Raw genomic sequence first — 21,288 nt, 5'->3', positions numbered from 1 at the left:
AGACAAATTTGGTTATCTGTCATGACTGCAAGTGGGGACTGGGTGGGATTTGGAGGGAAACACTGGCCTCCTCTCAAGCACTGGGCAGTTTGCGGTCTTATAGCTCCATCTACGTCTCTCAGACACTCTTCCTAATAAAAGGGGAAATGCCTGAACCAGACTACATTGGGAGCACTATCATGGGGTGGGCTTGCTACTGCTCCACACACAACTCAAATTAACCCCAAATGCACACCTGGCACCTTCGCCTGGCCACCTTCCCAAATGCGCTCTCTAAAACACTCTTGGCATCTCTGGTGTCCAAAGTAAAACCACCAAACGCCCAATAACCAATGAGACCACACCCACACCGTTGCCCTTCGTCTACAGTGGAAAGCGCACTCCACAGGGAACAAAGCAGCGGGGTGTAGCCCACGCCTCTTTACCTTCCTCAGATATTGCCTCAGCCAGCTGCCAGGGGTAAACCGCACTGTGAGAGAACTCTCAACTGCGGCTGCAGTTTCACATGGAGGCTGAACTTTTGGCAGGAGGTCTGAACAGCAGTCCTTCTGGTGGTGCAGCCCGTGCCTGATGGTTTCTTTCAACTGCCCCGTTACTCCCCTGGGAAGGACACAACCCTCATGAGGATTGATGGACATGCTTGTACAGAACATGGTTTCATATTACACTGCAAGATTCCAGGGGCTGCATAAAGCAATTATTGGCTGCTCCTGTCTCAGGATTTTGACTTGCAAATGTTTAAGTCTCATAAGCTGATAAATTATAAGGAAGAATACTCTCGAAAGAAAAGTGATTCCCTGACACAAAATGCCCACGCATGTACATATGCATATGCCTTTCCACATAGAAGCTATAGAGAAAAGTGAGCAGGAAAGTACGGGGCCCAACACTTGGCTCTTGCTTCACACCTAATGGGGGGGTGGTTCTCAGTTGGAGTTGACTGATAAGACACTAGAGTGGGAATGTAGTGGAAAGCCAAGTCCCAATGCCTGGAAGAATCTTGCTGCAAACAAGTGGGAAAGGAGAGCAGGCTCTACCTGGCGTCCTGGATGCTAACAGTGGCTGGAGACCTGTGGGTACGAGCATATACCCACTCAAATTCTAGATTTTTAACCCCCTAGCCTAAGCTGGGGAGAAGCAACTTACCTTGAAATTTTATGAAATTTGAATCTCAAAACAAAAACAGGATCCTAAATTGCCCTCAGTGATAACAATCTGAAAACTAGCTACTCTAAAAAACAAATACTCAAGGAAAATTACAGATGGATTGTGTTTCTGACAGCGCTCTACCGCTGCGAGTAAGTGAGCTGCACTTACCGTCCTCCATGTCCTCCTCCGTGTTGCTGTGCCCATCACTCAGGGCCACATTCCCATTGATGACTGGGTTCTGGGTAATTCTTGGTGGGTCATCTGTATCTCCAGCTTCAAGGAAAATAAGAAATCTCATGAGTTTTCCTTTACAACTGGATTAAATACACAAGAAAATATTCATACTTGACATTCTGTAAGCAATAGATTGTAATTGTACCTAATTATTTACTAAACAAACATCTTCAAAATGATGAAGGCAAAAAAAAAATGATGAAGGCAGATGAACATCGGCCACCCTGCATGATGATCTGTTCTACTTGCAATTAATTTATGAAATGATCGTTTTCTGTGTATGAAATACCTATGTGTAACATTTCCTATTAACCTTATTCTACAATGGCTAATAGGCTTAGATTTAAGAACCTTTATATAATTTATGTGGAAAGTCATTTTGTAATCCTACAGGGGGGTAGGGAGGTATTGGTATTGAGCCAAAGTGCCCCCCCCAAGGATCTAATCCTCCAGTTAGAACATGAAGCCTCTCCATGAAGCCCCCCCCCCACTCCCTACATCTTAAAACTCTCAAAATACCAAGAAACAAGCATTACTACCCACATTTAGAGAGTTAAGATCATTGTAGTCTCTAGTCTCATGTATTAAATATTGGGAGAATAGTTCCTCACATTCAAAAGGATTCCTGGGTTCCACCCTTAGTGCCACAAAAACAATAGATACTTAACCCTACAAACAATTTCATTTACTAAACATATAAAACAATAAACCTACTATCAGAGCAAATATTTCTACTTGTCACCATAGACAAATACCAGTTCCTTAATCATCATCCTTTCATTCTCAAAGTGCCTCAGAAAACTTTTTTAGTTGGGTGTGGTGATGCACGCCTTTAATCCCAGCACTCGCAAAAAAAAAAAAAAAAAAAAAAACAAAAAAAAAAAACTTTTAAAATACTGAGTTGGAAAGTGTTCAGACACTGACAAATTGGGTTTGTCTTTCTAAATTTTGGGTAAAATTCAGCCTAAAACAAACATTACTACCCACATTTAGAGAGTTAAGATCACTTCTAATCTCTAGTCTCATGTATTAGTCTCATGTATCAATCAGCAGTTTCTATTGAAAATGTCTAGGTAATGGCTGGCAAACAGAGTATAAACTCCATTTACAGTATTCTGAACACTGACACAGATCTCTGTGAGTTTAAAACAAAACAGTTGGGTTCGTCCCACATCTGTAATACAAATCTAAAACCAAAACAAAAAATAGTAAAGATAAAATTGACTAGGACAAAGTTTAAGGGTTCACTTAAACTTGTGAGCCTCCTCTACTGCAGCCCTGAGTGGGATTACAGGCATGAGCCACCATGTCTGGCTCACTTTTCGGGTAAATAAACTCAACTTAATTATTACAGAGGAGCTCAGTACTGGCCCCATATTCTCCAGTGGGCTTTGGGCTTTGCCTGGCACATCAAACATTCCGAGAGGCTGGTAGCTGTGTGCTTGGCTCTCACAACCCCAGAGCCTTCCTGTCACCAGGATTAAAGGACATGTCAGTTCAGCACCACGGACAGCGACAAAGTGGCTCTACCCCCCCCCCCCCATCTAATCCTCCAGTTGGAACATGGAGCCTCTCCAACAGCTCCTGCATTAAATCTTGTCTCCCCCACCCCAACTCCTTACGTCTCAAAACTCTCAAAACACCAAGAGACAAGCATTACTACCCACATTTAGAGAGTTAAGTCTAATCTCTAGTGTCGTATATTAACATACACACACACAGTGATTTCTAAAACCATAAAACAGTTTAACCTGTCTTGACAAAAAGCACTGTTGGGAGCAAGGACCACCCTCCCTTGGATCAGGGTTTGAGGGACATGGGATTTAGGGGGTAAGGGAGGTCTTTTGGAGAGAGTCTCACTAGATCTCTAGTGGTCTAGAACTGATGATCACTCCTGCCTTGGTCTCCCTAGTGCTGGATGGCAAGGCAATCACAGGGATTTGAGTGACAAAGGCAGCTGTATATACAAGAAAGGGAAGTGAAATCATTTTTCTAGTTCTGAACTACCTCAAACTCTGAAAGAGAAGAGCAAAAAGGCAAAAAGGCCAGGCACTGGTAGAGCATGTCTTTCATCCAACATCGAGGCTTACATGGTCTACGTAGTCAGTGCCAGGCCAACTGGGGCTACAAGGAGACCCTATCTCAGTAGAGCAAAATAAAATAAAATAAATAAAAAGAAACCAAGCAACCTGTATCACACGCAGCCTTTGTCATAAAGTGAAGAGTTGTAGTCAATGAAATGGCTCAGCATGGGTTAAAGAACTTGCCACAAAAGCCTCATGACCCAAGTTCCACCCCTGAAACACATAGTGGAAGGACTCCCAAAAAGTTGTCCTCTTACCTCCATAAGTACCCTTATAAATACGTGCCCACCCACAATCACATACACAATAATAAATTAAAATATATAGTAATGTTAAATGTAAAATAAAATATTGTGGGACAACTGTGTGTTGAAAATAATAAATTGTTCGCTTCATTTAAAAAATTCTCAAGTAGCCAGGCATGGTGGCTCACACTTTTAATCCCAGCACCTGGGAGGCAGAGGCAGGTGGATCTTTGTGAGTTTGAGGCCAGCCTGGTCTACATAGTGAGTTCCAGGACGGCTGGGCTAAAGGGAGACCCTGTCTCAAAAAAGACAAAAGAAAAAAAAAAAAATCTCAAGTGTTGTGGGTGGTGAGATGGCTCAGTGGTTAAGAGCATTGGATCTTCTTGCAGAGGACCTGGGTTTGATTCCCACATGGCAGCTAACAACCATCTCCCCCAATGCTCTTTTCTGAACTCTGCTGTCACTGTATGACTTGGGTGCACTTACATGCATATAGGCAATACACTCATACACATAAAAAAATTTTTTGGGGGGGTCTTTTTGAGACAGGGTGTCCCTGTAGCCCCAGCTGACCTGGAACTTGCTATGTAGACCAGGCTGGCCTTGAACTCAGAGATCCACCTGCCTCTGTCTCCTGAGTGTTGGGATTAAAGGTGTGCTCCATCATGTCCAGCTATAAAATATTTTTTAAAAAATTCTCAAGTATGTAAGGAGGACCTATTTCTCAGATCCTAAAGGAACTCTCTTCAAGTATACCTGGCACTGCATTTGGTCCTATCATGAATGCCTTAAGGGATTTGTAATGGGAAAATGCAAAACTGACAAATCACACTCAAAACATCCTTCTATAAACATCCATCTGCAAGGATCTCATGTAAATGTAAACGTTTTCCTCAAGATTTCTGAATTCTACAACTCATTTGTAACTGTGAAGTCAAAGGTTGTTTTCATGAGGTGTACTGAACTCCAAATGAGATACAAGTAAATTCAGATCACAGCTGTCAGCTCAATTCAAGAGCGCTATGACTCCCTATTTACACACCTTACATTGAGTAATGGGAAGAAAATGAACAAACTATATCCCTGCTTTTGAGCAACCAAACTGCAATGTTACAACTGAAAGCCTAATGTGATAGCATTTGTTCTACTGATATTAAAACCAAGGTTTATCTACACGGTTGGCATCTAAAGGGCCACAAAAAGCAGAGCCCTACAGATGTTCTTGAGTAACACCCCAACTTTGACATCCAAACTGACACATTGCATGGACTTAACTGGTCTTCCGTTTTCCACCCCTCACCGGCCCTGACAAATGTCAAAGCCAGTGGCTGTTAAACGACACAAGGCCTCTAGTTAACCAGGTGCTGGAAAAATCAGGACCTCAACAGCACCGTAGCCTCACCAAGCTCCCAATCAAGTGCTTAGGACAACTCAAGTCTATCTCCCAAGGGACAGAATATACAGTTTTTAAAGTTTCTCAACAAATGAGTTAGTTCCGCAAGAGGATTAAAGTTTTAATTAAGACAGTAAATCCCTGGACCAGAAAAACATAAGCACTTGGCTGCCACAGAACTGTACTAGAAGACTGTCTCCTTTATTGTCAAGGTACCAGTGAAGAACAGGTTATGGCTACACAAAGTGGAAAGATTTCTTCCTCAATAACTCCGCACCTAATTTTTTTTGAGACAGAGCCTCTCACTGAGAGGCTTCCACATTTGTTGGCAAATAAGCCCTTGAAATCTGCCTTTCTCTCCTCTCCCCTCCAAGCACTAGCATTACAGGTGTGTTACCACTGCACTCAGCTTCTTTCTGTGGGATCTAAACTCAGGTCCTCATGCTTGTCCAATAAGCACTTTACCTACTAAGCTAGCTCTCCCCAGGCCCTAGCTGGAATTTTGTAAGACATTTTAACCGTGACTTTCCCAAACATGAATCCCAATACCAATTTTCTGACACACAACTACCACAAATAATGAATGAGGAATCCCCTGCCCAACATCAATTTGCAATGTCTAAAACAGGTAAGCCAAACCAGGTGAGGTGGCGTATGCCTGTAGTTCCAGCACTTGGGAGGCAGAGGCAGGCGGATCTCTGTGAGTTCCAGGCCAGCTGGGGCTACAGGGAGACCCTGTCTCAAAAAGACGGAAAAAAAAAAAAAAAGACAAAACCAGGTAGGCCAAAAATGTCCCCAGGGCTGGGGCTGCAGCTTAGAGGTGGAGCACTAGACTAGCATGAGTTAGATACTGGGTACAATTCCCAACACCATCCAAAAAATAAAAATAAAAATCCCTGATATGCTCAACATCCACAGAACAAAGCAATTACCACTCACATATGTACCTCATACTAAGAAACATATCAGTTTTCATTATGGTAAGTATAAGACATAAAGTTTTGTGTTTAATAAAAGGCAAAAAAAAAAAAAGTGCCTCTCTTTAAAACCATCAAAGGCTGCTTGGGTAGTTATCAAGTCTAAACTTCCTCCTTACAGAAAAGGCCTATGCTTATGCTCAGTTTTCTCCCACTGACCCCCATTTGTGATGTCATAACAGAACTACCATCTCACCAAATACTTGCCAACTGCTATGGAAATTAGGTAGCCCTAATTTAGCATCTCAGTCAAACCCCGGATAAGAGACCATAAAAGGCATGTTGGCTTTAACATTTTGTTATGTTGAAGAGATTTAGCAAATCTCTCTGAAAAGGCCAGAGTAGAGAAAGACTGCAAACAAGTATCACAGCCTGCTACCAAGAGTTTACACAGTACCACATGTGGTAGCCTTGGTCCAACAGTTCCAGCTGTCTTGGAGCATCTCTCCACTCTGCCCCAACTCCAGACTCTTCCAACTTGTGATAAAACCTACTAAGGACCACCTACCACAGAACAGGCAGAACCCAGGGGCCAATTTTTGGACCCTGGACAGGTCACTACAGATAGATAGAGCTACATATCTTCATCCCCATCTCCAAGTCAGTATGTTATCTGCCTGGTTCCCACTTGCCTCAAACCACACTAAACCCACTTCAGAATATTACTTAACACAGAGGTTATCAAAACGAAAGGAACTGGGGACAGACATAGAGCTGAGTGGTAGAGCCCTTGTCTAACAGTCATGAAGCCCTACATTCAATCTCTAGTATCACGAGGGAGGAGAAAAAGGAGAGGACAGATTGAGAGAGGACAGGGGGAGAAAGGAGGCGTACTACTTTCTGTACAGAAATCTTAGACTGATACTACTTAATTGACAATCCTGAGTCATTCAAGGAGTAACTGAGCTATGAGGGTATTGGTTTGGAAATCCTCAATCACCTTCTTGCCCAAGCCTGTAGTTCCCAGCCATGTCTCATGGCTCTGTAGCCCAGCTGAGTCTGGGGGCTGGAGAGGGAGGGTTCTATCAACCCTGGCGTGAATGCATAGAATCTCTAGGAGCTGTATGCCTCAACATTCTTTTTTTTAAAGTATCCCACAAAATTCTTGTTCAACAACCTCACAATTCAGATAAGGCAGAGAACCAGCAAAAGTACATCAATGGGAACACCAGTAAAATCCCAGGAGCAGCCTCAAGTTTGGTAATCAGTAATGTATACAGGTCAATTCCATAGCTTTGAACTGATAGAGATAACTATGGAGTGACCAAGTGGAAGGTAGATGGGAACCCCTGTAGCAACTCTGCAACTTCTCTGCAAATTTAAACAGCTCCAAAATTAAAAGCTTAGATTAAGTCCTAAAGCCTAAGAAGCAAGAACAAGGACTGATATAAAACAATTTTACAATCATGCATTTACACAGGGTATGCCTTAAGTTCTCAAGCAAGTAGTCTTCTCTTTTTAGAGCGCGCGCACGTGTGTGTGTGTGTGTGTGTGTGTGTGTGTGTGTGTGTATGTACACTGGTCTGGGAGGGGTTTTTTTGGTCTTTTTGCGACAGGGTCTCTCCCCAGGTAACCCCAGCTGACCTGGAACTTACACATTCGCCTGCCTCTGCCTCCCAAGTGCTGGGATTAAACGCATGAATCACCATGCCTGTCAGGGAGATGTACCTTACTTGATACAGTACTTGTCTCCCAGGTACAAAGCCCAGGGGTTCCATCATCGGCACCACATAAACCATGCATTGTGGTGGTCAGCACTCGCAAGGAAGAGGATGAGGAATTTGAGACCAGCCTGGACTATGAGATTCCTTTCTATAAACAAACAAAAGAAACAATGGAGAAAGACTTGGAACCCTCTTCCTGGTTTCCCCAATTGCAAACAACAAAGATGGGTCCTGATATAACACACCAATCCTTATCAGAATTCTCAATGTTTACCTATGCTTGGTTTGTAGGTTCTGTTCCATTTTAGTACACCTGTAGATTTGAGACCACTGCCCGAGAAGGCAAAGATCAGTTCCAGCTGAATCCCTGTCTTGCTCTTTAAAAAAAAAAAAAAAAAATTATTATTTGTCTGCTGTCTATATCAGTGTATGTGTATGTGCATACCACCCATGTTGAGTGAAGATGCCCTTAGACTCCAGAAGAGGATATCAGACACCCTGGAGCTGGAGTTATTTTGAGCCTCCCAACATAGATGCTGGGAACCTAACTCAGGTCCTATGGAAAAGCAGAAAGTGCTCTTAAGTGCTGAGCCATCTGTCCAGCCAAACTACCCTTTTATACTCACACTTCTTGTTGCACAGGACTGTCCTCTGACAGGCAAGCTATGAACAGATGTCTTTTTCCCAAGCTTGGTTGTACCCACTTGCCTAGGATCATCACAAAACTTGTTGACTGTTGACCCTTAGCAAGAAAGGAAGGGCACAGGAAGTCAGCCACATCTCCCAACCCACCAGTGGTCCTAGCTGCAGGAGGGGGAAGAGACTAAGGTCACATAAGGGAAGGAAGCTATAAGGAGTGTCTCTCACCATTTTGTACAGCTGCTAGAAAGTCACAATCTATGCCTGGATGGAGACTTTCCAGTGTGGACTTGGAAGGGAGCACCTACTGCTCTGTAAGTAAGCCTAATAAACTTGGTTTTCTACACTGTAGTTTGGTGAAATCATACCTGGCTTTGTCTAGGAACCCAAGACAGTAGAGGGCCAGGCATTGTTTGTACCTCCTAGAAGGAATTTTAGCAACACCCCTGGTACTACAATCCCTAGACACCATCAAACTGTCATTTTAAGAATGTTACACAAATGCTCTATAGTATTTAAGAATGCAGTTGGTCCTTTTCACTGGTGGTGGAGGGCAGAGGTCACTATGTGACCATACACTCACTTACCTGTGGGATTGTTACAAATAAAGCTACCAGAGCATTTCTGTTCAGGTTTCACTTCTATTTTTACTTTTAGATTTGAAAGAATGGTCCAGATATAACTCACCTATCCTAAGTAGAAGCCACTGTTAGCAAGGCAATCATGCTGCATGAATAAGGGGACATTAATGGCTTTCCCCTTTTCAATGCCAAAGTGAAGGAACCATGGGGTAATGATTCTGTAAAGCAGCTGCCCTCAATGTTCCAATGCTGGCATCCACAGAGTGAACATATACTTTTTCTCATCAAGGAAGACACCTATCACTGGTACCACACAGGTAAATAACAGCCATCAAGTGGGGATGGACATGATGTACTCATTCTAAGGATGAGGATATCAAGCTTTTCTGGGGTGTTGGTGGGGTGTTTTTTGTTGCTGGGGTTTTTTTTTTTGCCACTTTGAAAATTGACAGAACACACAGCTAGGCACTATGCCTTCAGCCCCACAGCACAATCTGGACCCACTACTGGGTGGTCTTTCTGGCTTTTAGTCAGCCAGCCTTTTTCCAATGGCACAAGTGACCACACTGATATCTAAGGACAGAACGCTGACCACAGGACCAAACTCCTGCGCAAAAGTGACACACCATTCAAATTCCTACTCACAGCTTCATTATATTCTGATATTCAAATACATATACACATACAAAGTACAAGTGCAGAAACCTAGGGTCTAAGCTCACAGGACAAGCGTGGGGACAGCTGATTACCCAGGAGTCAAAAAAGCCTGAGGGAAAGGAAACAGGAAGCAGCAGGAGAAAGGGGCCTGAAGCCCATGGGCACAAACAGAACATGGACAGTGTGGTCCAAGAGCAGACTGCGTTAGCACCCTTCCTAAGAAACTCCTACCAGCTGTGGGTACACTCCTGAGAGTGGAACAATGAATAAAAATCTCTGGTACTCAGCCAGGGAGGGCTCTGGCATGGACCCACTCTATACAAACACTGGAGGTAAAAAGGAATGAGTGAAATTCTTATGAACACTCAGTGCTATCACAGGTCTGAGTGGTCTCTGCTCCCATCTCAGACCTAAAAATTGTTCCTCCCAATCAGAGGCTTGTTATTTACTACTGCTGGGTGGAAAGAGACATTGGCCATGCACCTATACCTGACAGCCAACATGGGCACCAGCCCAAGCATAGACCACACTGCCTTGGGCCAAGACTCCCAGATCCTCCCTTGCTTTGTGCCAAACAGGTATGCGAAACCTCTAAGAATCTGGTCCCTTAAGACCATAGAACTCACATGATGTTGCAACAATGGGGGGGGGTCTTTTTGAGACAGGGTATCCTTGTAGCCCCAGTTGGCCTGGAACTTGTTACAGAGATCTGCCTGCCTTTGCCTCCCAAGTGCTGGAACTAAAGGCATGTGCCACCACGCCCGGCCAAAAGCAATTTTTTAAATATTTATTATTTTTATTTTATGTGTCTGAGTGTATTGCCTGCATGTATCTTCAGTGGACCTGTGTAGTGTAGTGCCCATGAAAGCCAGAAGAGGACATCAGATCCCCCTAGAACTGGAGTTATATATAGTCAGTTGTTAGCAGCTATGTGGGTGCTGGGACTTAAACCCCAGGTTGTCTGCAAGAACAGCCAGCGCTCTTAACCGCTGAGTCATCTCTCCAGCCCTACAAAAACAACTATCAACAGAACCCAATCTTTAGTGTCCTAGCACTCAGGAGGCAGATTAGTTCAAAAGTCATTCCTGGCTACATACAAAGTATGAGAAGAGCCTGGACTGAGAAACCCTGTCTTTAAAAACAACACAGAAATCATTAAAGATCCATTATCATGAAAGTCACACATCTCCATATTGGCCTACTCTGTGAACAAAGATGTTTGATTATTCCATGGACCAATACATTTAGTTTGTAGGCAGGCATATTTGAGAAGTAAAGCCACACAGTTCTAGCCATAGGCCTTCAGGCCAACTTGTTGAATCAGGTACCTTTGATAAGACAGTGCTGGGATGAGCTATGGGATGAAGAAACTATGCCCTCAGCTCATAGTGCTTTTAGAAATTTCACATGTGATAAAAAGCAATGGAGGGCCTGGAATACAGCACTGGACTCTGAGCTTAGAGCTACAGGACCTGAATTTAGTACAAATCTTAGTCACAGAGTGCAGGACAGTCGGCAGAAGCCTTGGCAAAACTCATACTAGATAGAACAAACCACGAAAGGGGCAAGATAGGAGCTAAATGGAAGGCAGCACCTCAGTCACAGAGGGCTCTCAAGGCCATGTTGAACACAAGCTCACTCTAAAAGCTTTCTCCTCCCAGGTGTCCCAGGGAAACAAGGAAGCCATATCCCCCAGGAGAAAGCACCATGTCTGACAGAAAAGCCAGTGGTCAGGCCTAAAGTGGGCACAGTGCCAGTCCCTCTAAGTCTGTTTTGGCCTCACAGGCAGAAGGAGCCCCTTCCAAGCTCCTTGGATATCTGCAGATATCCTGAGGACTGACTAGCTTGCCTCTCTTCCTCTCTCAAGGTGGATCTCTGTGTGATGCAGACCCCAGTCACTATGAATTCCTCAGATCACTGTATAAGACTGACTAAAGTGCTTTGATTGGGGCTTTTGTACTGGGTATATTGCTCCACACACCTTCACAATGCTAACAGGGGACAGCACCAACCTAAGCTCAAAGGCCGTGGAGCTGAAAGAAGACTGAAAATAGTCCTGTTTTATTGAATCTTGACAGCTCTTCGGTCTGTCAATTTTGATTTAAATTTAGTTGCATGAAAATGAAGCACCAATGAAAGCCACGTATAATTTGTATTCTTTAAATAAAAAAAGGGCTTTCTGTTTGGCCTTATGCAAAAACCTGTCCCCCAGGATCCTTACTGCAACCTGTATCTTTTCAAATACAGGTCTGAACTCTGAGATCCGTATGGAGTGTACTTTCTCACAAGTAGTTGCTTCCACAAAACAATATAATCTGCTACACTGTGAACTACAACCAACTGCTATGGGAAAAATCCTAGCGTGCACTTAGATAGGAATGCCAAGTACATGTGCTGTTCTTGCAGGGACTACACCTGACTTTCTGAAGCACCTAGTAACACAACATCTGAGAACTGGAAGCCTACCTACTTATCCTCTCACCTCTCTGTCTGAATGTTTTCAGTTCGTTTGTATCCCTCTTATAAAAGCAAACTTGCACATACAAACACACAAAACATTAATACCAAAAAGCACAACTGAAATAAAGGAAGGGTGCAGCTAGCCTCTGGAGCTATCTGTGGCCTGGGAGCTAACTTGGTACCTACCAGTCTACCTCCTTCAATACCTGATTTCTCTTCAAAGATAAGACAGTTTGAAGGCAGTGGTAGAATCAGAGGGTAAACAGGATGCCAACAGAACTTTCAAAACCAGGACCCTGTTTGGTGATGCCACGTATAAGCACTGGCACAATGCAAGACAGGATGAACCCTGATGACATAAAACTAAGAAATAAACAAGTTCACAAATTCTATGGCTCCATAAAATACCAAGCACAGCAGATCAGAATTCAAAGATTAGGGGACCCCTAGGGCTGGGGGAGATGGTAACAGCTTAGGCATAGTTTTTTTGTTTTCTTTAGTTTGAGTTTTTCAGACAGAGTATACATAGGACCAGTTAGCCTAGAACTCACTGTGTAGACCTGGCAAGCCAGAAATTCACAGAGATCCCCTGCCCTTGTTGGATCATATACCCGGCAGTATATAGTTATTTCTGTGGTGATGAAAAAAATCCTAAAACTACTTTTGTTACCCAATCTTGAAGATTCTAAGGCCCACAAAGGCATATACTTTAGTGTATTTAGTATTGAAGTATGTGAAATTTAGTTATTTTAAGAATCATGGTAAGGGGTTAGAGATGCCTCAGCGGTTAAGAGCAAGTACTGCTCTTGCAGAGGACTCAGTTTGTTTCCTAGCACCTACACCAGGAGCTCAAAACTACCTGTGACTCCAGTTCCAGGGGCCTCCTCAGGCATTCCCACGCGTTCACATACAGACACATAATTAAAAATAAACACTTAAGCCAGGCATGGTGGTGGTGGTCACCTTTAATCCCAGCACTTGGGAGGCAGACCTCTGTGAATTCAAGGCCAGCCTGGTCTACATAATGAGTTCCAGGCTAGCTGGGGCTCCCTGTCTCCAAAAGAAAAAAAAAAAAAAAAAAAAAAAGAGAGACTGAAAAATAAATACAATAAACCCTTAAAAAGAAATCATGGTGAGGGCTTGGGAGATGGCTCACAGTGTTTGTCATGCAATCATGAGGATGCAAGTGCCAATCCCTGGTACCCACATAAAAATCCAAGCATGGCACAAATGTGCCTGTAATTCTTCAAATGAGGTGATCCAGAGACAGAAGAATCCCAGGGGCTCCCTGGCCAGCCAGTCTAGCTGAATCAATTAAGTCCAAAGTTCAGTGAGATCCTGTCTCAAAAAATAAGGTAGAGGCTGGGCATGGTGGTACACACCAAGTGTCATAGCACTCAGGAGGCAGAGGCAGGCGGATCTCTTGAGATTGAGGCCAGCCTGGTTTACATGACAAGTTCCAGGCCAGCTATGGCTATAGGAAGACTCTGTCTGAAAGAAAAAAGGTAGAGAAGGGCTGAAGACAGCTGATGCTGGCCTCTAGCCTCTACACATGTAGACATGCACATGTGCTGTCACACACACAAAGACAGAACTGGTTGTTCTGGAATGCTAAACCTGTGCCCAGAGCCCACAACACAGGCCTTTGTACGAAGAAATCGCTCCATATACACAGCTTCATACACCCCAGAATGTTTTCCTTTGGGGACGAAGTTTTCCAGGTCAAGATAAAATGTGTTTCTGATAACCAAAGCAAGTGACCAGGCCAAGTTGGTTCAGTAAGTAAAGCATAAACCTGACAATCTGTGTTTAATATCTGGGGAACCCAGTGGAGAGAAGTACCTCTGAAATTTGTCCTCTGACATCCACTTCTCATGATACACACATTATATACACAACAAAAATAAAATAAAGTAGTCAGGCTTGGTGGCACACCTTTAATCCCAGCACTCAGGAGGCAGAAGCAGGCAGATCTGTGAGTTCCAGGCCAGCTGTGGCTACAGGGTGACCCTGTCTCAAAAAGACCAAAATAAATGGAACAAAACAAGGACGTGATCTACTACGGTGTTATGCTGTGCTTGGTGTCTTATTGTATGTGACCAAATTCCACCTGCTGCACTGTATGGGTGGCCTCAACCTATTTGGCAACAAACCAAATATTCAAAGCATGGGGTAAACACCACAAAATTTTTCAGACTAGGAAGCCCCATTGCAGTGTGACACTTGGGGGATCATGAGGTAAGAGACTTGGGAGAGGGGCTGAAGAGATGACTCAGTGATTAAGCACACTGGCTGTGGACTAGGTGTTGTGGTGCTTCTCTTTAATTCTAGGCAGAGATAGGTAGAAATGGAGGCCAATCTGGTATACATATGGAGTTTCAGGCCAGCTGGGGCTACAGGGAGACCATGTATCAAAAACAAGGGAAAAAAAATAATCCCAGGGCCAGTGATTTGCCTCAGCAGGTCAAGGCACTTGCTATGCAAGCCTGGTGACCTGAGTTCAATCCTGGAACCCATGTAAAGGCGGAAGGAGAGCTCTGACTACATAAATTTGTCCTCTAACCTTCTCATGTGTGCCATAGCTGTGGTATATATGCCCACACATGATGCACATGCATAAGCTAGTAAGAATTAAAAGTAACAAAGATATAGGAATATTTCTGACCATTTCAGTTTGCTTGATGAAACAGTTTCTCCTGTGAACTGATATGAATTGGAAGACAAAAGAACAGGACCTGTCCTACACTCTGAAAGGTGGTGCTTGCCCATGTAGCCACATATACATGCTAAATATTGCATGTGCTTGTTTTAACATCAATTGCCCAGGGTCAATTAAGAGTCTTCAAATACAACTTTTCCCCCAAAGTGATACTGATGAAATAAATGTGCTTACAACCCAGGCAACAGCCCACAGGCAGTTTGGAGGGAGGGGGTGTGTGACAGGTTTCCTCAGCCTACACATTCAGAGCAGCACCATGTGTTTTCTTTGGTGATGCCTCAACTCTTTTCTGAACAAACCTGGGGTGGCAGGAGGAGGGTCAGCCAAGAAGTCAGATCACCACCTATTCACCTGTGTGGCTACACAATGGTATGTGACTACCCCACAACAGAAATCATCTTAAGGAACTCACTCAACATGCTGTATAAAGATGCCAGTTTAACAACCAAGAGTTGGAACTTCTCCCTGAAATATTTTGGGGGTTTCTGACACAAGACACTGCCCTCCCAGCACAGATGTCAGCGAATGGCATGGTATCAAAACTAAAATGACCCAGGTTTTATTATTCTGCAGAAGACTCAACACAGGACTGTCCTCCTCTCCTTGGTAGATTTCACATTCTCAATCACCCAAACCACACTGGCTGCCTCCCAGGTTTAAAATACCAATTGATTTAAAGCTCCTGTCAATCAGATAACACAGACTGTGGGACAGGCCACCTGGTCATCTATCAACAGCTGTGACTCAGCACAGTGGTCTCTACTTCCCATGGTGGACCAAAGAATTCAATTCATAAAACACAGGAAAGGCACAGCATATGCCTAGCCCTTACTTTGGCAAGTGACCACTCAGTGCCCTTCTAGCATATCCACTCTGCTTCTGAGGGTGGGTTCTCCTGAGCTCCCCTCCTCCCTTCCTGTTTGAGTCCTTGCTAGTCTGACTCTGGGTATCATCTATGAGTTCTGGAGCCCTGGCTTCAGCCCCTGGCAGTGTATCCCCCTAAGAAATGCTAATGACTTTCCAAAAAGAAGCTTCGATCCCCAACCTTCAGCCACGGGTCTGCTTCTCTTCAATAATTTCAACATGTTTGCCAAAGCATATGCCAACTTACTAGAAAATTGCAGGACTTCCTTATTATGCATGACACTTAAGAATATTCCTTCTTCCAGCTTTCTGAAGTCCAGAATCAGTACTTTATAAAGCAGGTGATAGAAATTTAACACCTTTCTTTAGTCAAGAAATAGCTTGTTACAACCCTGTTGTCCCTTTGTTCTGGAGAATAAGCAGCAATATACAGGCCAAGTATTACTCTTCCAATGTACTAGAATCAACCAAAGTAACTAGAAACCTTAGGTAATTTATGACGGTCTATCCAAGTCCTGGGGTAGGGATAACAACCAAAGCTTGTTCTTCAAAGCAACCTACCTTAGAAAGCATAAACTGAATTCACAGCTATCAGAGCAACATGCTCGATGACTCCAGCGTCCTTTCAGAAGGCCCAGAACAGAAGCCTTCTCCACTACTGCCCACCCTGGCTCCTTGAATATAGTTTCCTCAATGAGTATCTCTCATACATAAATCCTAAAAAGAACACTAGATGATCATCCTTCAAATAAAAAAATCCAATGGCATATAAATGGCTGGACAAGAGCAGATAGACCAATGTATCTGTATGGCTGAGTTACGGCACTGTAGAGATGTGACTCGACTAGGGTGACCTGAAAGGCTTACAGGAACAGTTAACATCCAAATGGCTCGGGGTTTGGGTGTTACTAAAGGAAGGGTAGATTTCAACATATAGCCCAGGCTTACATAGAATTTATGATCCTTCTGGCTCTGCCTCCCAAGTGCTGGGTGGGATTAAAGGTTATTTTTATGTGCCACCTGCCCTGCTCTGAATGGGGTTTCAAGCCTCTTTCCTTGAACATCTATCCTGACTCTTCCTTTGTCTAAAGTTAGGCAAACAGTCCTATGTTCAGCCAGTTTTTGTAGTCACAGACCAGAAAGAAGTCTACTGCAAAGTCCCAACAAGGGCCTCATTTAAGGTGGTGGCTGGAAAAACTGGTATTAGTATGTGGGACCCAGAGAAACCAGAAACCTGGTGACCTGGCTTCCCTGCTGCCACTGGAGTCTTCATCACTAGAAGTAACAGAATGAATGATTTGTGTGTGGTGGTGTACACCTGTAATCCAGCACTCACAAGGTAGCCACAGATAATAGGAGTTCAAGGCCAGCCTATGCTACATGAATCCTTGTCTCAAAGCAATAAAAAAGGAATCAGAAAAGACCATCAAGCCGCTGGATCTTCAGACTTCCACTACCAACGTTCTCAGACACCACAACTACTCAACTCTGTCATCCATCTAATTTTCTCCAAATACTTCACGTGTGAATCTACTTTGCTATTAGGGTCCATCAATCCCAGGAGTTAATTGGTCATGGTGTGTCATATGCTTATCTGTGATTCTGGAACCTGGGAGGTAGGGGCAGGATTGGCAGTCCTGTCTCCAAAAAAAGCAGGGTGAAAGGAGGAGCAGGAGATACAGCAGAGTGCTTGTATAGCCTGCAGCATGAGAGGGAGTGCCTGAGACTGACCCACCCAGAGTTCAGGAACAAACATTGCCTAGATTGAGAATGGATTTCTTCCTACTCTGCCAGCAAATAATTACTGCATGCCTGCCTGGAGTGTGTTTACTCACCTTAGTTCTCAACCAAGACTCTTTCCTCAGCTGCAGAAGTCTGACCATCACAGCCATACCATCACAGCCACATCACTCAGTGCACATCTGTGCTCTGACAGAGTGCCTGTCCATCACAGGTCTGGTTGATGCTGGTTTCAGCACAACCTTGGCAGGTATGTATGACCTCCTTTTCCTAGGATCAAGAGCTTAAAGCAAACATGCAGGAGGTCAAACATCAACTAACCACAAATCAAGACTAAAACCCAAGCCAACTCTGCCATAGAACTCCCCAAATGTGAACTAACTTAAAATGACCTCTTTCTCCCTTTTCAAAGAATGGATTCAAAAGGAAAAGCAACAAATTGTAAGGTAAATATACTTTTTTCTCATATCTGCTTTACTGCTCATTGGACTATGGAGAATAAGAAACTCAGGCCGGCTGGGAGGAGCAGCAGCAGCACCTAACCCTGACAACACTCTGGGCTGGCCTAATTTCTCTACTGGGTTCTCTGAACTGATGCTCACTTGTCAAACTCCACCTAGAATTCTTCTACCAACCAAAGCCAATGTATAACAAAGGTCATTAACCTCACCTAATTTGATTGACTATATTGAAAGGAGCCTTATGTTTTAGATAAAAACAACACAAACTAGTCTATCCTGGTAGGCATATGCAAGACCTCAATTTCCACTTACAAAAGCACTTTGAAGCAAGAAAAGTAGATTCAAACTCCACCTATCCACCACTAACCAAAGCCCTCAAGTCAGTGCTGAGTCTTACAAAGCTGCAGAGGACTTGTTGATTCACTCCTGGCAGCAGAATGTTGTACAAATGTTACTGAGCATTTGTCTCAAAGATTACACTCAAAGTTCACCTGGCCCAAAGTGCCCAGAGAACAGAGCTTTCCACCATCAGCTATTCTGATGCACACCTCTCCTGTCCTATGTCAGCTACTCCTGCAGCTCTTGAGTTTTAGTACCCACTAAAACTACACAGCAAAACAGTCAAATTTATTCAGAGCCAAACTAGCAGTCATCCCCCCTACCTCCACTTCCCAACATGAGAGACAGGATTGGCTGCTTGTCAGGCCTTACAGGTGGCTGTTCGTGGTCACACTGTCAGTAAACTGTCTCTTAATTTTTCCCTCCCTATAATTCTCCCTTCCTAACTTTCCTCAAGGCTCATAATAGAACACTTTAAAAATAACCAATTCTCTAGCGGATATGCAAGAACTGTACAGGTCAGTCAGAAGCAAATGTAACCCCAACAGAGTGAGGCAGGAGGACAGACAGCAAAATAAACCTGACCTACTGATAGGGAGAAAAACCACGAACCAACCGGACCAGTCTCCCAGCCTCCAACTCCCTTGAAACCACCCAGCCCCAGAGGGGTGGGCAGGCGGGCAGACAGGATGCTCCTCACTTACAAAACCTTCCTTCCTCAAGCTGGTCAGAACCCTGACACTCTCCAGCTGCTGGCCCTACAGAATCCAAGCTAAGACTGGTGAAAGCCATTAACTCCCATCCGATCCCATCCATAGCCTGGCATGTGGTATTTGAAATTCCACTCTTCCGGTTTGATAGACCTATCTTCCACTCTTCCTGACCCTAAAAGACAAAAGTTAGGCCTGTACTCCATTTGAGAAGAAAGGCTGAAACAGACTAAAAAGAACAGAGAGGCAGCTTTTAAACCACACACCTGTAGGAGCTCCCAAGGAGCTATTAGTCCACATGATTACAGCCCTGCAAGAAAATGCACTTTCTAGAGAATGAGGGCATGACAGAGGCCCACTCTGAATAACCTGGGGAGCTCCTAAAGTTGAATGTCTCTGCACTCATTAACAACTAAATCTTGCTAAATGACTGTTAACACACAATGCAAACTTCACTATGAAAAGAAAGCTTCACATATGAAGCGTCACACACAAGAAGCACACATGAAACCTAGGATGTGGTGAGGTGAAATCGTGGAGATCTTCCACGACTCCCCAAATCCTCTCTTAGCAAAGCTTTTGAAATGTGCACATGGACATCTTTCCAGATAGTGTTTCAGAAACACACTGCCTAGCCATGTCCAGCTCTTGTCCACTTCACTTGAAAAGTAGCTACGACAATGTACATAGGAAATGGGCATGCTCATGTTGCTGGATTTAGTCCATCAGATGCTCTTTGAAAAGCAAACTCAAATTCAAATACAATTCTCCTTTTATGCATAACACAACTGAAGTCCAGCATAAAAGAAATACACAATTCTCTCAGTAATGTGTATCACACATGCCAGATGCTCTGTGAAGTTACTGTCTTGCTGAGGCCAAGAGAAACAGATAACCTAGTCATTGGCAAGGACTCAGCTTTCCTGGCCCCTCCCCATTGGTAAGGGCTTCTAAAGACATCTTTTTCATATGCAAGGCCAGCTAGTTTTTCAGTAGATATCCATTAATCACACACATTAAGCTATTCACTGCCAGTAATGGGGCTAGTACTCCCACCTACCTACCAGTCGGCAGCACCCCGCAGAACAAATATGGCTTCACCCCAACTTTCTTAGGACTGCCATTCATTAATTTACAAACCCAAATCTCTTGCTGAAAGCAAAGTTAGAACAAGCTGCTATGGGTCCATTCAGGTGCCCCTCATTGAGACTGCTGCCTGTTTGACCCCCTAAAGGCAAGCAAGGAAACAAGACTTCAAGGACTGAGTTAAGAGAACTGAAAAGTGCTATCCAATAACCAACATGGCATGGGCTCCCTAAGTTAACGACTCTTTCCTTGACTGTGCTTTTACATCAAACCCTGATAGGCAAGCCACTCTTATCTCCTAACAGCTCAACTCAGTGCAAGCAAAACTACTACATGGACCGAACACAGAATTACCTCCAAAGTCCGGTTTGATTCTGATGTAGGCAGCCTTGAGTGGCAGAGCTTTCTCACAGTTTCAAGCACACACCTGGCCGGGTGTGAACTGCACCACCTACTGCCAGGCACCCAAACTCCCGGGCCAAACACAGGAAACTTATAAACAAGGAGGACCTGGGTGCGAACTCCGAGCCAGTCCGAAGGCTGAGAACAGCTGCGTGCCTCGCAGGTGTCTTCACAATTAAGCGCGGCGCGGGGCAGCACAGTTCGAAAGCGATTTCCGGGGCTCTCCCCGCCGCGCGCGCAGAAGCAGGTGCGGGAGAATCCAGCGCCCCCTCCTCCCCGAGCTCATCAGCCCCCGAGCAAGCCAAGCAGCCAGGCACCACACACCCCGGAAAGGGGACGCTCCCTGGAGCCCGCGCGACCTGGGTGCCTGAAGCCTGCACACCTCGCTCCTAATGCTCCTAATTTAAAACTCCGGTGCTTTGTACCGAGCAGGCCCAGCGCTGCAAAACGCGCGGAGCCCGGGCCGCATGACGGTGCAGCCCGCCCGGCTGGAGATCCGGGCCCGGCCGAGCCCAGGCCAAGCGGGAGCCCGGCCTGGTTAAAGATGGCGAGCCCCTCGCGTGCTTCCCGCGGCCTCCCCGGCCACAATGAAAGCGCCGGCCCCACCGCGGGCCTCACCTTCCATCTCCATGTCCTCGCGCTGCAAAACGCGCGGAGCCCGGGCCGCATGACGGTGCAGCCCGCCCGGCTGGAGATCCGGGCCCGGCCGAGCCCAGGCCAAGCGGGAGCCCGGCCTGGTTAAAGATGGCGAGCCCCTCGCGTGCTTCCCGCGGCCTCCCCGGCCACAATGAAAGCGCCGGCCCCACCGCGGGCCTCACCTTCCATCTCCATGTCCTCGGGCTCGCTCAGCTGCTGCTCGCCCGCTTTCTGTTGTTGCTGCTGCT

General features: G+C 44.8%; 1 protein-coding gene across 3 annotated transcripts in view; it reads right to left on the bottom strand.

Annotated features, from left to right (window-relative positions):
• The window catches only part of Usp7 (ubiquitin specific peptidase 7), a 50,741-nt gene extending 29,459 nt beyond the window's left edge, over positions 1–21,282 (bottom strand). Inside the window, exons 1-2 of one of the 3 annotated variants that reach the window (XM_008829945.3) lie at positions 21,223–21,282; positions 1,318–1,422 (exon numbers count right to left, since the gene is read on the bottom strand). In XM_008829945.3, the coding sequence (XP_008828167.1) occupies positions 1,318–1,422; positions 21,223–21,235 (118 nt within the window). In that variant the 5' untranslated portion in view covers positions 21,236–21,282. Of the gene's footprint in view, positions 1–425; positions 601–1,317; positions 1,423–21,022; positions 21,037–21,222 lie in introns of those variants that run through there. The other 2 variants (XM_029562009.1, XM_029562010.1) reach the window with 2 other exon arrangements.
• Positions 21,283–21,288: the final 6 nt, after the last annotated feature.

The sequence above is a fragment of the Nannospalax galili genome, unplaced genomic scaffold (genome assembly GCF_000622305.1).
Source record: "Nannospalax galili isolate Female #2095 unplaced genomic scaffold, S.galili_v1.0 scaffold32, whole genome shotgun sequence".
NCBI classification, from domain to species: Eukaryota; Metazoa; Chordata; class Mammalia; order Rodentia; family Spalacidae; genus Nannospalax; species Nannospalax galili.
Note: the sequence above shows the minus strand (reverse complement) of the source record. Positions and strands in the feature narration are given on the sequence as shown.